Here is a 16,085-nt window from a genome sequence, read left to right on the forward strand (position 1 = left end):
GTGATCTCATTATGTTTGAATTTAATAACAGACCTCAGCTGAGGTCTCGATTTCAAGGCATCTGAAAGCAAATAACTTGTGCGACGAGGAAGTTTTTCTTCAATTATTCTCTCGCAACTTCGACGACCAACTGAGTAAAAAAATTCAGAAGTTTGTTGTTTCAATGCATTTTTGTTTAGAAATACCAAATGATATGGTATTGACATTTTTACTAAAGATGTCCAGTGCCTTTAAATCTTGAAGGTATTTGAAAGAACATGTGGGCTGTAATCGAGGCATGCATGCATGCCTATCCACCATTCGCAGAAAGTATAGTTTAGCGACGAGCAGGCTAGATAGAATAATCATTCATAAATCATATTCCAACAAAGTTTTTGTATAATGATTGTCATCGTCTGACTGTATTCATCCCTAATTATGATGCCCTCCTCCATAGTTTTACATTAAAAAAACCACTATTTATTTTAACGTAAATTGTTTTGTAATTCAGCAGGTATGCCGCAATGGGCGGTCAATTTTTAACAATCCATTATAATACATGAACAAGTCTGTTCTAATTTCTGTGCTCATGTGTAATCATCCCTTGTAGATAGTGCCCTCCATCATTTTCCATTAAAAACAAACTATTAAATTATATCTTTTTATTTTAATGTGAACTGTTTTGTAATTCAACAGGTGTGCTGCAATGGGCAGTTAATAATAACAATTATAATAATACAGACAAGTCTGTTCAACGTTTTTGTGCATGGTTGTTTTATCTCTAAATAAATAAAATAATATCTCTAAAAAAAAATACATGTATAAAACAAAATGATGGTTGTTTTATCTCTAGTTTGTTGCCATGGCCTTGCTATCTGGCCTGGCTTGGTTGCTTATGTGCGGGTCTCTTGGTACATGTGTTGTCTAGCCTTCTTGCTAAGTGATCCCTATATATGTGATTGTGCACATTCTTGATCGCTAGGGAATTACTGTACATCTAATTGTCAGAGATTCAACTATGACATTGAGGACTATGTGGTGTTTCGAGAGAGGACTTTGATTTAGTGAATGACGTGCCTCCGTGTTTCATGTGCCTAGCTCAGAGCCCCGATATCTGCTATTACTATCCTGTGATAGCGGTTCTCTGGGTGATAGCGGTTCGTGGTTGATAGCGCGTCGGGGTGATAGCGCGCCCTCTTGTGACAAATCCAGGAGAGTCTTAAACCAACGCACAGATAGTAGCGGGTCTTTCCACATTATTGTGATATTTGAAATGTACATTAAATGAGAATTAAAACAAAGAAGAAGCTTGTCTGTTTGTGTCAGACTCGAATGTTTACGGAGTTTATTGAGATGGTGTTGCGTCCGCTGCACAACCAGATACAACTTGTGCACTTGTTGTAGGTATCTCTCTGCCAATGGCCGTAGGTGTTGGAATCACAGAACCAAGCTTAATTCCCGTAAAGGTGTTTTCTGAGACCTGGTTTTTGCGATAGACGGCAATTACCTGCAGAAAAAAAGGTTTCAAATATAATAATAATATCACCAGTTCTATCATCCTAGTAGCTTTATCACGGCACTGTAAAACAATTACCCATGTTCATAAAACATCAGGGGACACAATTATAGTGTCGTGACCTCTTATTTACGTGTTGTTTTAATTTTTACTGCTATTTGTTGGTGTCAGATTTTAGAAGAGTGAGAATAGAAGAGTTGGAGGGAATGGTTAGTCAAGTTTAAGTTTCCGGCGTACAAAATAGTATAACAATTGAAGGGGTCAAGAGATAAAGGCATTCTTGGTAATAAAAGGATTGTCAGCCATTCTGTTGAGCGTTGTATTAAAGCCATTGGACACTGTCGGTAAACAGTATTGTCCAAGGCCCACAATTCGTGTATGACAATTTATATATAAATACCAAACCTGTGAAAATTTAGGCTCAATCGGTCATCGGAGACGGGAGAAAATATTGGGAAAACGCACCCTTGTTTCTGCACGTTTCGCCGTGTCATGACAATGTTAAAAAAACATCCGTAATTCTCGATATCGAGAATTGATATTGTTTTAATGTTTTCTCAAAAAGTAAAGCATTTCTTGGAATAAGAGAAGTCTTTCACCATTACCGTCTGTAAACCCCGTAAATTATTTGTAAATCTGTAAACTTTTATTTATTTTTTTCTGTACCGAAAGTGTCCAATGGCTTTAATCGTGTCGCTCAATCAGGAAAGTCAGTGAACCAAGTATCTGATATTATTTGTAAGAAATCTCGGAAAAGATACACTGAAATAATGGTTTTAATATCCAAGATATTCTCTTTGAGCATCAATGACTCCGTACCAGCTAAGTACCTTCGTTCCCACGAAATGATTTTGAGGGAACGAAATATTTTTTCCAGGTAATGAAATTATATTTTGAGGTAACGAAGATATATTCAAGGAACGAAATATTGTCAGTACTGTATATCTTTCCCTTTAGGGACTCAATATAATACACGTTTGAATTGTAATATTTGTTAAGTATCTGCAATGGGAAACTTTAGACTATCTGCCAATCACCTAGAGAGGGCGCTCTTCACCAGGTAATGTCAACAACTTAGGAATAGGAGAAGCATGAGTGACGGTCACTGACAATACCTTGTGTTTTGCGTGTATTTGATTTTGTATATAGATTTAGCCAAACTGTTTTTTATAACACAATGCCAGCATAAACCAAACTGTTCTGGAACAGGACGCACTGGACACTAGTTCCCCAAGGTTAATAAGCGGTGTGCATGAGTTTTTGGGATGTTTCTTCTAGTAGGGTAATTAGCAAAAATTCCTAAATGCTGACCTACCAAAAATTGAGAAGAAATCTGAGGTTTTGTTGGATGACAATGTATCTGATTTAATTTTCAAAAGGCTGAGAGACTTCTAAATATTTTTTGAGTATTTTTGAATTTTTAGCATTTACCATTGTTTGCTATACGAGTTGTGCACCCTTACCTGGTAGGTCTGCTGCCCTCTAGTGGCAGAGCTTTCAAAAAGTCTCCCATTGTTTGTAAGCAACATGTACCTTTGGAATGAAGATCATGCATAGAGATGTCGTTATGCACAGCAGGAGGAAGCCAGAAACGAGGGCAAAGGTCACGCCTACCGATGCCACACTGAGGAAGGATAATGGGACTACAACCACGCAGCATATGACGGTGTTGTAGATAGACAACCCAACGTAATAACTGTCGTTCAATCCTTCCATTTTAATGTTCCTACAATCGAGAAGTATATGAAGACAAATTCATAAATACCTAAGACAGTTTATCCATTCTGATTGGTCGAGAGGGCATCACCTGGGGGTGTTTGAACGGATGATATAACACCAGTAAAAAGTGTTGAAACATGGGCGTGACACGCGAGCTTGCACCTGTGGCTTATAAGACTATACTTCATTACTATTGGTCGAGAGCAACGGCCGGGACAGTTGTGTCACATCACGTGATACGCGCGACGCGCACAGCAATCTCCTAATAAGGAGTTGTTTGCCCGAGGGCCTTACCATTTCATAGCTGGAGGGGTGGGGGTGGGGGTGGGGGTGTTGTGTTGACAGAAATCATTGAACAGTTATTATTGTTGCATTTATTTTACTTTTTGACCAAATAGTGTTGATGTTTTTTGACCGAAAATGTGAATGGAAATCAAAGTGTGTTGAATCGGTTTTCAACAAGTGTTTTAAACCCGCCGAGGCCTGGTTCTTGTTCGTCTCGGTAAAATTATCAAGAACCAGGCCTCGGCGGGTTTAATCCACTAGTTGAAAACCTCTGCATTACACATTGATTCCCTTATTACAAACTGTAAACCATGGTTTTTCCCATCATGATCGATACCCCACAACGAAACGTCATGATGTCACTAGAACCGCAGGATCTATTAGGATTACCATTTTAAAAAGTCACAACGTACGCCTTCCAAAAGCACTGGACACTATTGGTAATTACTCAAATAAATGTCAGCATGAAAATGTACGTAACGAGCAATGGAGAGATGTTGATGGTATAAAACATTGTGAGGTTTTGAGACCTCGCGCGTGAGGTCTCGAAATTAAGCATCTAAAAGCACACAACTTCGTACGTGTTGCAAGGGTGTTTTTTCTTCCATTCTCGCAACTTTGACGACCAATTGGGTTCAAATGTTCACCGGTTTGTTATTTTATGCATATGTGAGATACACCAAGTGAGAAGACTGGTCTTTGACGATTACCAAAGGTATCCAGTGCCTTTAACTTCGTTGTTATACTGAGAGGATGTTGAAGATTGTTTTTAACGAGCTGCAGCGGATCTTCATGTGCGGTTTGGTCCACGTGATCCTATATACGGACAATGGCATCATGGGATGAAGGAAGCAGAGGTAAAGGATCGAGGGGCACTATCAAACGAGATTTACACACGATTCGCAGTTAAGGGTTGAAGGACACTGATGGGGGACATCTCCTACCGCACCTTTTCTTGGGTAAACCATACTTAATAAGGGAATAAAAGGGTAGCGAAAAACTGCCGTTTAAAACCGGCAGGGCCATGGTCGTGCGATAAAGGCCCGAGCCGAAGGTTTTTTGTTTTTGGTTAAAAGGCGTAATTATAAAGTAAGGAACTCCGTAAAACTTATCCGGCGACGGCCTTGAGCTCTCTACGTGTGCTGCATTTCTATGACTGAGACAGTTTTCAGATACGCATTCGTGTGTGTAGTAGGCCTATGCATCCTCGAATTCATGGGCTAAGATGGCATGGCGAGATCGATCACCCATAGGAACGGGGTTTTGGGTTAACCCGCACAAAAGTATCCGAAAACAACCAGTTATAAACAGCTCCAGCTGCTAGTTATTTTGAACCGTTTAAACTCCCCCACGTGACGCGCTCTCCACCCAGTAGAAATAGCGAAACTGTCTGAGGTATTTATAGTACGAAAGAGGTGCCCCACTCGGATTCCACGACCTAACCAACTGGAATGAACAAATGGGGCGACGTCTTCACCAACACTCAGTTTCAGAAATTGCGTGGATCTATGAGAGAAACATATGCTTTATATGTTGTAGTGAAGAATGTTCCGATCCACAAGATCTGAATCTTTGCAGAGACATGTCACACGCGGTGACTTACACTCACTACGCGTCGTCAGTAATTGCAAAATGTGTTATTGATAAGTTGTAGTTTAATTTATATACTAACGTTGGTGCATGTCTTTATTGAAAATTATTAGTCTCTCGGCGTTTTGTTTAAAAAATGAAAAGAAAACATTCATCGACAGAAAATAATACCGTAGTCCATGAAAGGGTTTCCACTTTAATTAAGAAAAACAAACGTGCTAACAATAATATAGAGATGACTATTATTGGGTCACGGAGCAAACAAAGGCAAAAGACGAAGGAAATAAAAGCGAATGGGAAAGGGTTGACCAAAATAAACATTTGAACCACGTACATGACAGGCAAATAATTCTTGAATACAAAACTGCGTGTTTCCTCGTTGTTTTTCTGCTCACTTATTTTTATCCGTAAAACAAACCCATTTGTGAAAATCACAAGGTTGGAAGGAACTTTGAGAAAGTGCACTGACAAAACAGTTCAATACAATAATCACGGTTATTTTAGCCAAGTGGTTGTGTCCTCGGTTTAAAACACAAATTGCACGTGTCGTTTGAAAAGGTTCAGCGAGACAATAAGCTTAATAGTTAATAATAAGAGCGAAGTCTTACATAGCGCACGTATCTACCAAACAAGGTACTCAAGGCGCTGAGTATAATAAACAAACTTTCATAAAGATTATTGCAGTGATGAATGCTGGGACCCAATTATGTAGCACCTTTAGAGTTTACATCAGGTTGCTACGGCGCATACAGCAGCCACAGCCAGGAACTTCTCTTTTCGATAAGTGCACTTGGTTCTTTTACATGCATTACACAACACACGGGACCAACTGCTTTACGTCCCATCCGAATGACGAAGCAATTGTTAAGTGTCTTACTTAAGGACACAAGTGGTACACCAAGGAGATGGATACACATCACAAAACAAAAAGTAAGGTGCTCAAATACTATTGTACCTTGTTGACCAAGAGAGGAAAGCCCCGAAGACGACCACAAATGCTTTGTAGATAAGCATAGCCATAATCCATATGGTGTTGTTTTCCGATGTACATACGATGTTTAACATCTCTCGTATCTGCCGGTGTGAAATATCTTCAGCTGTCTGATGCAATAAGACATTAAAAAAATAAGAACAAAATGATAGAAACATTTTATTAGTTTGTATAAAAAAGAATCAGAATTCATCAGAATGAAATGACAGCAAATTCTGAATAAAAATTGTTTCGGGATTCAAGGCGGATTGAACTAGATATAGTGTATAATAGGAAGTCGACAAACCAGACGGTCTGATTTGAAGATACAGCAGGGAAAGAAATAACAAAATAATAAAAACATCTTGTATATTAACACTGACTGATGGTCACTGGACACGTAGTACCGGTTGGACCATTGGAATTCAATATCTGGTTTGGGTGGACTGAGGAATGTACAGAACTCTGAAAGGGGCTGTTGGATTTGTGGTGGAAGGGTAGACATTTTTGGTTTATCTTTTAGAGAACTACATCTTTTTGACAATACATTTTTTGAAACCTTACAGTTTCAGACAATTGGCAAAAACTGACGATCGTTATTCAAAAAAAGATTATAATAAAAATAAAAAAAACATCAAAACACTTCTGCAAAGCCAATGGTTCAATAAATAATAAATAAATGGTAGGCCTACTGTAAATCCTTACAAGGAATACAGATTACGGAGGAACAGTTACGAGTATGTGCACATCCGTCGATTTCACCAAACTCTGGGAAGAATTCTGTCCCGTATTCGAAGACGTTAGGACGCATTAAACCCATCCTAACTAAGAACGGGTTACTCGTTCTTACTCGAGATAGAGGGATTAATCATAGTCGGCTGCTAAAAACAGACTATTTGAACATACCAAATCTGAAAACAAATAAAATGCTGTCCCAAACAAAATTCGTCCTAAATATAATTCAGTTAACAACAAGTTGATGATTTAAAGTAAAAATTTAAAAAACGGAATGTTTGGAGGAAATTTGATTTAAAGTCTTCAAAGTACGAACCTGATGAAGTGCGAGTCTTTCTTCCTTGACGTTTATTGGATCAATTATCAACCAAGGTAGAAGGATTGTAACATCCACAAGTAACATCACGCATATTATTGCAAATAGAGAACGGTCTCTTATCACCTAGTCGATTAGAAAGAGACAAGAGGGAGTCAATTCCAAAGAGAGTAAATATTAGTCATTAAGAACAGGTAAAAAACACGCCCCATTTAGTTTTTCAAATTTCACTATAGTAGTTGTCTTTAGTCTTTACCGTGTCGTTTGGATGGGAGAACGTGTCTTATAGACAAGTACAGCCCGGATATGGAATTACATTACTACCGTATTAGTTGGATCTAAAGCAGTTTCCATTTTGTGCCGTCGCAATGTTGCGCTGTGCCACCGTAGGGTAACAGTTAAGGTAAGGGAGGGTGGCACAGGGACTGCACAATGTTGCGCTGTGCCACCGTAGGTAACAGTTAAGGTAAGGGAGGGTGGCACAGGGACTGCGCAATGTTGCGCTGTGCCACCGTAGGGTAACAGTTAAGGTAAGGGAGGATGGCACAGGCACTGCACAATGTTGCGCTGTGCCACCGTAGGGTAACAGTTAAGGTAAGGGAGGGTGGCACAGGCACTGCACAATGTTGCGCTGTGCCACCGTAGGGTAACAGTTAAGGTAAGGGAGGGTGGCACAGGGACTGCACAATGTTGCGCTGTGCCACCGTAGGGTAACAGTTAAGGTCAGGGAGGATGGCACAGGCACTGCACAATGTTGCGCTGTGCCACCGTAGGGTAACTGTTAAGGTAAGGGAGGGTGGCACAGGCACTGCACAATGTTGCGCTGTGCCACCGTAGGGTAACAGTTAAGGTAAGGGAGGGTGGCACAGGGACTGCACAATGTTGCGCTGTGCCACCGTAGGGTAACAGTTAAGGTAAGGGAGGGTGGCACAGGGACTGCACAATGTTGCGCTGTGCCACCGTAGGGTAACAGTTAAGGTAAGGGAGGGTGGCACAGGGACTGCACAATGTTGCGCTGTGCCACCGTAGGGTAAGGTAAGGGAGGGTGGCACAGGGACTGCACAATTTTTTTGGGGGTGGGGATTTCTGACGAAGTTTCCGTTTGCCTGTTTCCTAAACAAACCCCTTTTCCTAAACAAACCCCTTTTGTTAACATTTGACAGGAAAACATAGTTTAAAAACCATGGCCTGTAAGTTTGAAATAATAGGGGCCGGGTACTTTAATGGACAACCAAATGGGTGCAAATGCCTTTCTTTTACATGTTAGGCATGCCAACACGATGAAACTTGCATTTTCAAAGTCTTTAACCCCTCAAAGGAACTTAAAGGTTAGGCATAATAGAGTCTAGATTGACATAATATTTACCTTCTTTTTAGTTTTGTTTGTGATGACGATGCTGTATACTCGCCACATCTTGGTGAACATTCCGCCAAAGGCAAAGGTAAATGCCAAAGCGATCAGCCATGAACGAGCCTGCAACAATGACACATGATTTCATTCAAGAATATGAGTGTTAAGATTAACGGACTCGAAATGAAACAAACAGATATACACAAAAGGACCTTCAGTGGCTGTGGCCAGAACTGAGAAAGTTGGAAACTCAAATGACTGAAATCAAATCATAAACCATCGTTTGTGATCTTTACACTCAAACCTCCCGGTTAGTGTTTTTGTCGTAAATCGTCAACTTCTGCAAAATATCCAGTGTTTGAGACAGAAATACGCAAGGGTAGAACTTTAAAAAGGTTATATTGCCCTTTCACAAGAAGCTCTTCATCTGTAAAACTTCAAAAACTTCGGCAGGAAGTTTCAAAATATTCCATTTCAGCTTGACCAAGCAATGAGTCAGGCTAATTTGAACCGGGTAAATTTTTCGTACACAGGAGATTGTTTTAAATCGCAGAAGTGTTTATTGGTCAAACTGATGGCAGTTAAAGTGTGGCTCTTTCGCACTTTTCTTAAACAAGTTATAACCTTTTAATGACTGAGCAAACATCGTAGATACAGTTCAGTAACTTGTTTACACGTTATTGTTTGTGTATTTAGCATAGACCAAAATGCCGTTCGAAAATCCCGCGGCCTGTACAACAGTAATATCGATATAATAATATCGAAGTCTTATATAGCGCACGTATCTACCAAACAAGGTACTCAAGGCGCTGAGTATATACAAACTTTCAGAAAGATAGGTTATTGCAGTGATGAATTCTGAGACCCAATTATTTAGCACCTTATAAGGGTTTACAAGGTGCTACGGCGCATTAAGCAGCCACAACCAGGAACACCGGGGCGAACCCCTTCTCTTTTCGATAAGTGCACTGGGTTCTTTTACATGCGTTACACAACACATGGGACCAACGGCTTTACGTCCCATCCGAAGGACGAAGCAATGGTTAAGTGTCTTGCTCAAGGACACAGTGTCACGGCTGGGGATTCGAACCCACACTCTGCTGATCAGAAACACCAGAGTTTGAATTCGGTGCTCTTAACCGCTCGGCCACGACACTTCCACAGTAGAAAGTCAAAAGTAGAGGCAGCTGCTTTTATGAGCTCGATCGTGCTCACGTCATACGTGTCTGCTACTCACACTCGACGGAAATAATTTAAAATGTGCACACCATCTTACGTGGGCATACACTTTTCAAATCAGCGCAAAATTTAACTTGAATAATGAATTGCGGCTTGATATTCTACGTGATTAACTTACCCTGCAGACAATAACGAGCGATTCCTTATGAACCATACCTCCATCAATTCCAATGAGTATGACACACACGTACGCAACCATCATACCACAAGCAATCAAATTGTTCAGTTTAGGGCTCGACATCTTTATCTGTCTGCATAAACAAAATAAATAGATATATCTAAAAAAGTGGAAGAGCAATCTTCTCTATATAATTTAAGTCCTTATATTGTTATTAACGTGACCTTAAAATAATCACATGACCAAAGATTATAGGGCGCACTGGATGGTGTGTAAACATGAAATACGCATGGGCGCCATTTCAACAGTCAAAATGTGTTCTTTTTCATAGTAGGCCTACCAACAATGATCATTGTTTACACGGAGCTACTGTTGTATCGAAATAGTTGTTTGCTAACACGGCACGTGTTCATTGCACATTAAATTTCCACACTAACGTCAGTCGGCGCTTTACTGGAGGGAGCTGTCGTTTCCAAAGACGGATGTTCCTGCGACGGTATGTAGTTTTGAGCACAACGCATATTCATCCCAAGTACTGTTCTACACGTTGAGGGACGACGCATGCGCAGATGATGCCATGTCATTATTACCGCCACAGAACCATCCGTCGTCCGAAACGAAAGCTCCCTAATCTGTGCGCCATGACTCACTTGTTTTTACGCTTCCAGATGTTGAATCCTAGGAACACTGAGGCAAGAATAAGACCCATGCAGGAAAACACCGACAGAACCACCATGATAGCGATGGGTGTGGTCTGGAGTATAGTCACAGTTTCTCTTATGTCTGAATCGTATGGAGGCTTACCTCCTATAAATGAAGCAAAGAATTTAATCAAACCACATTCAATCAAACAATATCATCTAAACTATTCTACTGCCGCAAATTTTATGATTTCGTGTAAAACACGTGTTGGGATATTGCGTTTATAACACCCCATACAATTATTCTGCCCTTTCATTGGTTTAGAGTGCGTCACATGATAAAGAAACGGCGGCCGTGTGCCTATAGTGCATCGATTGCCGTGTGCTAGTCTTCACAAGGCGTGCAGTACCCACACGTCTTTTTACCCACCTCGAACCCAATCAGTTGTGCATCTGTGTATCTGAAACGCGCGTACGAACGTTACGTGTACGAGGATGATAAATAGTCTGTTGGAATGTTATAAAACAAATATTGACTATTTTTACTCATGCTATGGTTAAAACTCCGACTCCCTCAGTGATCCCCGGACCGTTCCATTTTCCACGATCCCCGGACCGTTCCATTTTTCCTCGGCTGCGCCTCGGGAATTTAGAACGCTCCGGGGATCACCTCGGGAGTCGTAGTTTTAACCATAGCACTCGAAGCAGTCAATATTTGTATACTAACCTCTGATCGGTTACACCAATTCGTATAAATGAAAACGAGATGACAGAGTGCACTGTGACTATAGACTGTCAATCTAGCCTACTATTATTATTGACAGAAGTTGACTCACCGCTGTAATACCACAATGAATCCCGTGAAACAGACCACGTGATCTCATGTGCAATAGTATCATATGTTGCAATCAGTTCCTCTTTACCTCCTGTCATATGTAACAAGCAAAGCATACAGTACAATAAATAGATACTTCATTGGTCACGATATTGTCGTTACTAATTCAGCAAAGCGTGTGGAGAAGAAGGTCTTTTGGACGTTGTATCCCATATCAGGCAGAACATATATATCAAATACCTCTATCACACCGAACTCGTTCTCATTACGTTGTCTTGGTGCAAGACGATAGTACGTGGATGGCGAGGAGGGAGGGAGCGAGCGGGGAACGCGATGATATTGAGTGATACATGTATAGGGTGCGTTCGATTGTACCTTCTCTGGGTCGACCACGCGGTGCTAACTCCGGTGAGCCTCTGCGATCACACTTGCCCTCTCGTGGTGACGTCATGCACCTCGGGCCAGCCCCAAGTGACCACTCAACAAGCAGGGCACTGGGGGCTGACCCTGGTGAGCCCCTTGAATGACGTCAAAGCTATTCGAGCGTACCGGGGCAGACCGGGGTCGACCCAGGGGGAAGCTAAACGAACGCACCCTTATAGTGTGAATAAGAATGTCTTGCACCAAGACTATTTTTTTCAGAAAGTAGTGAGAAAGGGTTGGGTTTGGTGGGGTATTAGCGCAAGGTGTCAACGAGCATGCTGCTGGCTACATAAAGACCTTTGTATAACATTTTTAAATTTAGGGTTCCCTGCTCACACATTGACATTGACAATTAGTTCCCGTTCCGTGGACCAGACGATACTGTTTCCCTTCAAGCCTCATGTTTTCGGATGAATGGAAAAAGCAAAATGGCCGCCCCACGATAAAAGGTATATAAAGCTATTGCTGTGTGGTGTAGTCCACATTGTATGGTGCCCATCAGACAACGTATACAGATTACTGGCTCTGATCTTCCAGTATTCTTTCATTTCTGGACGAAATGCCTCTTTACGCAGAAATACAATTAAGAACCTTGTGGTAGACCTATCCAAAGTAAGCTAGTGTGGATCGTACCACTAAAAGTGCCGCTTATAGCTCACCGATATTTTGTTCTATGAGTAGGTTTCCAACGATGTGTCCAGCAGGATTAAAGCGGATGGAACCCTAAAAGGTAAAACAACAACAGTTAATTACGATCCTACAAGCTAAAGTAGTAGACCTGTCTATTTTCTATACCATCCGCCCTGGTAATAGTTAAAAAGCGGGACAGTTCTTTTCAGAACTGAGAAGTCTCCCGAACCTCCGATTATCTACTCCGCGGCAGTAGAATAAAGCAAGACAGTTCCCTAAGAACAACTCTACATGGCAAGTAGATATACACGTGGTATTACCGCAAACCAAATATACATCACTCTGGTATACATATTATACTATACAGTTCCCTAAGAACAACTCTACCCGGCAAGTAGATATACACATGGTATTACCGCAAACCAAATATACATCACTCTGGTATACATATTATACTATATAGTTGCCTAAGAACAACTCTACCTGGCAAGTAGATATACACATGGTATTACCGCAAACCAAATATACATCACTCTGGTATACATATTATACTATACAGTTCCCTAAGAACAACTCTACCTGGCAAGTAGATATACACATGGTATTACCGCAAACCAAATATACATCACTCTGGTATACATATTATACTATACAGTTGCCTAAGAACAACTCTACCTGGCAAGTAGATATACACATGGTATTACCGCAAACCAAATATACATCACTCTGGTATACATAGTATACTATTCTGACTAATGTAGGTTTATCAAAAGAATCTGACTATAGGCTTTTCCTTTACTTAATTAGTCCATTATGATAACGACTGTAGTGGTAGGCTATACCTGCTTCCGTATAAGTGATAACAAATTATTTTAACGAAAGCAAGAACATAACAGCAGTGTTCTTGAACAAAACTAAACGAGTGCGCCATGATAATACATAACAAATTCAGTAAAAAATATTGTGTTTTCTGCTATATATTTTGTTCTCCCGAATTGTTGTTTTATTATTCTTCGAAAGATCGAGGGAGCGTAGTGCATTCACCAAAAGCCTAGTTGTGGGATTGAAAGCGTATCTCGAGGCAAATAAATCGGAGCTTGAGGGATTGAAAACGTATCTTGGCGTGTTTTGTATATGGCATGTTTTGTATAAGGGTCGCCTATATGAATTTCCGAGAAAAGTACACTTCAAGATTACATGCTTCCGTTTTCTCCGACTAAAAATCACCATCATGGCTGTTCGTCACACGGCGAGGTTTTAACCAAAATGTTTGCCTAAAGTAACTCCAAAAAAGACTTGTAAAGTTCTGACGAAGAATGGAGTTAAAATTGTGCAGCAACTCGTGATATTTCGTGGCAAGATATACAGTCAAAAGATGACTAGAACCGGACAAGAGACCAGTACGGTAGCTTGACCAAGCACGGCACCCGTTCAAAGCCCAGGCTGCCACCGGAAGTGGTTTCGAAGAAAAAAAACGTTAAAAAATCACCAACAAATCAGTTGACCACAGCTCAACGTTGCTTTTTGTTGATAAATTCGCGTGACGTCGTGCATGTGAGTGGTGTACGTTCTGCATAATGTACGCATTCCAACGGAAGAAGCACTGCTGGTATTATGATAGCAAAAAGCGATCGAAACAACTTGATTTCGTCCCCTTAAAGTAATATGTTTCAAGTTATGTTTGGAGGGAACTAAATAATTTACCCACATAAACATTTTGACCTGTCGTTTGGCATTTAAGGGCCTCCATAGTTCATACATGCCAATATTATTTCGAAACTCTTGATGCATTGCACTTTTGTTTGTATTTATGTTTTGCTTGTACGGGCGCCAGGAGCGTCATGCCTGATGACGGACTTAAACCTTAGAGGCCATCATCATCATCCTTCGTCCTCTATTTTGTCCAAGGACAGGATGATGGTGATTATGGTGATTATGGTTATGAAGAGGTCAATAGTATTATTATCATTATTATAAGTAGTTAGAAATAAAACAGGAAAAATGTGCCTCCGCGGATTCTGAATACTCCCAACATCCACCAACGGCACAGGATGAAAAACAGTTCAATTAACAAGTTTCTCTCATAAACTATCAAACCCCAATCCACAAAAATGGGTGTTGTGTTTGTTCACTCAAAGCTCAAACTCCCACACATTACACTGCGCACTGTACGTTAACGCGGTAACGTTGCTTTGCTTTGACTTTGTGTACGGAACCACATGGACGCGCGCCGTCAACAGCAGAAGTATATAGTTTTTCAAAACCTAGATGTTGGGGACCTTTTTTTACCGATATTTAGGAAAAACAAAAGGGTGGAAACACATCAAAGATAAAATTAAAAGACAAACCATTAAATCAAAGGCAATATTAAATAGCATTTCCTTTAAAAAGTTATCGTTCAAGTAACTGAGTGTTTAACGGTTGTTGAATTGGGCTCAAGGATCGTAACAGTCAGCTCATAAACCTGGGCCGAGTGTTCCGTTTTAGCTTCATCATAAATTTGTCAAGTCTTACCGACATCCCGGCGAATTTCTGGTTGAGTATACTCCTGCCGACCTTCTTAGCATACGTTTCATCACCGTAGGTGTAATTAGCCAACCCGCCTGCTATTTCGTGTTGTACGTCGTGCATTCCCAACGCGAGAGCCCACACACCGTCATAACTCACAGCAGAAAATCCAGGATCACTCACTGAAATATTCGTCCCCAGAAGTTCCCCCATTTCCCGCCGAAACTCTGCTGGTGTCTATACAAACAAGGTTTCAAAAAAGGTTATTTTATAATCTGCAGAACAAAATAAGGTGCACTTGTCTTATGGTTACCCTTATTTTATTTATTTTTTTTTGTTGGGGGGGGGGGGCAACTTCTGTTGTGATAACTTTTCTAGAGGGGCAGAAGATTTTTGTTTTTACGAAGCTGACACAGCCACGAAAGGCCTTGACAAAAAGGTTATCCTTTCACGCGATGATTGCATTAGTTTGAACTCAGGCGAATAAAACGTACGTAGTGGAAACCCCGTCATTATTGCATCACCGTTGATTGGATTGTTTATTTTAAGCCGGGCTGCGAATAAAATGCAAATGTTGACGTCACAGCCCTGTTTTCGCAGCAAAACAAAAATGTTTCGCAGTAATTCAGCAAAAAGATCACCGATGCAAAATATTCGTTGCGAGTTTGTGACGTCAAAATTCGTATCATTATTCGCACTGGGCTTCAATAATAGGGACTTATACCATTCCACACCGGCCAAACTCTTCGCTGATACTAAACATGCTGAATGTAACGGTGACGTAACCTTCACTGGCCTCCAGCAGCTCCTCAGGTGAGCAACTCACTTCCTCTGCGGGTACATACTGCCAACCTGCAGAGAAGTAACCGGGTACCAGCCACACGTAGGATGCACCAAACATTTTCAACTTGTAGGCCTTCAAAGAGGAGGGGAAATGAGGATATGAATTTAAAAAATCAAAGTTGTTTCGATAAGTGAGTAAAACCTTGTAGGGTCGTGGCCGTGCGATAAAGGCCCGAGCCGAACCAACAGCGCCCAAAAGGAATAGCGAGTGTCTGAGGTATTTATGAGTTAACATGAATCTGGATTTTACTCTTGATGTTTTGGGCGCCTTTGGGCGTCTTAGGCGCACTTACGTTCCTGCACATTGGTTTTTGAAACTGGAATCGTTAAAACCCTCGTTTTGTCGATCAACAGGAATTCATCGACATATTGAGGAGAAGAAAAAAA

At 40.8% G+C, this 16,085-nt stretch overlaps 1 protein-coding gene across 1 annotated transcript; it reads right to left on the reverse strand.

Annotated features, from left to right (window-relative positions):
• Nucleotides 1–126: 126 nt before the first annotated feature.
• LOC117299435 (gamma-aminobutyric acid type B receptor subunit 2-like) lies at nucleotides 127–15,756 on the reverse strand. Its single transcript, XM_033782971.1, has 11 exons — nucleotides 15,580–15,756; nucleotides 14,862–15,092; nucleotides 12,377–12,440; nucleotides 11,296–11,385; nucleotides 10,469–10,625; nucleotides 9,819–9,951; nucleotides 8,477–8,584; nucleotides 7,111–7,236; nucleotides 6,045–6,190; nucleotides 3,029–3,221; nucleotides 127–1,486 (listed from the first exon to the last, which is right to left on the reverse strand). The coding sequence occupies exons 1-11, from the start codon at nucleotides 15,754–15,756 to the stop codon at nucleotides 1,325–1,327; spliced, it is 1,587 nt and encodes a 528-aa protein (XP_033638862.1). The 3' UTR covers nucleotides 127–1,324.
• Between the last annotated feature and the right edge of the window lie 329 nt (nucleotides 15,757–16,085).

This window comes from Asterias rubens, chromosome 14, assembly GCF_902459465.1.
Source record: "Asterias rubens chromosome 14, eAstRub1.3, whole genome shotgun sequence".
In the NCBI taxonomy this organism is placed as follows: domain Eukaryota; kingdom Metazoa; phylum Echinodermata; class Asteroidea; order Forcipulatida; family Asteriidae; genus Asterias; species Asterias rubens.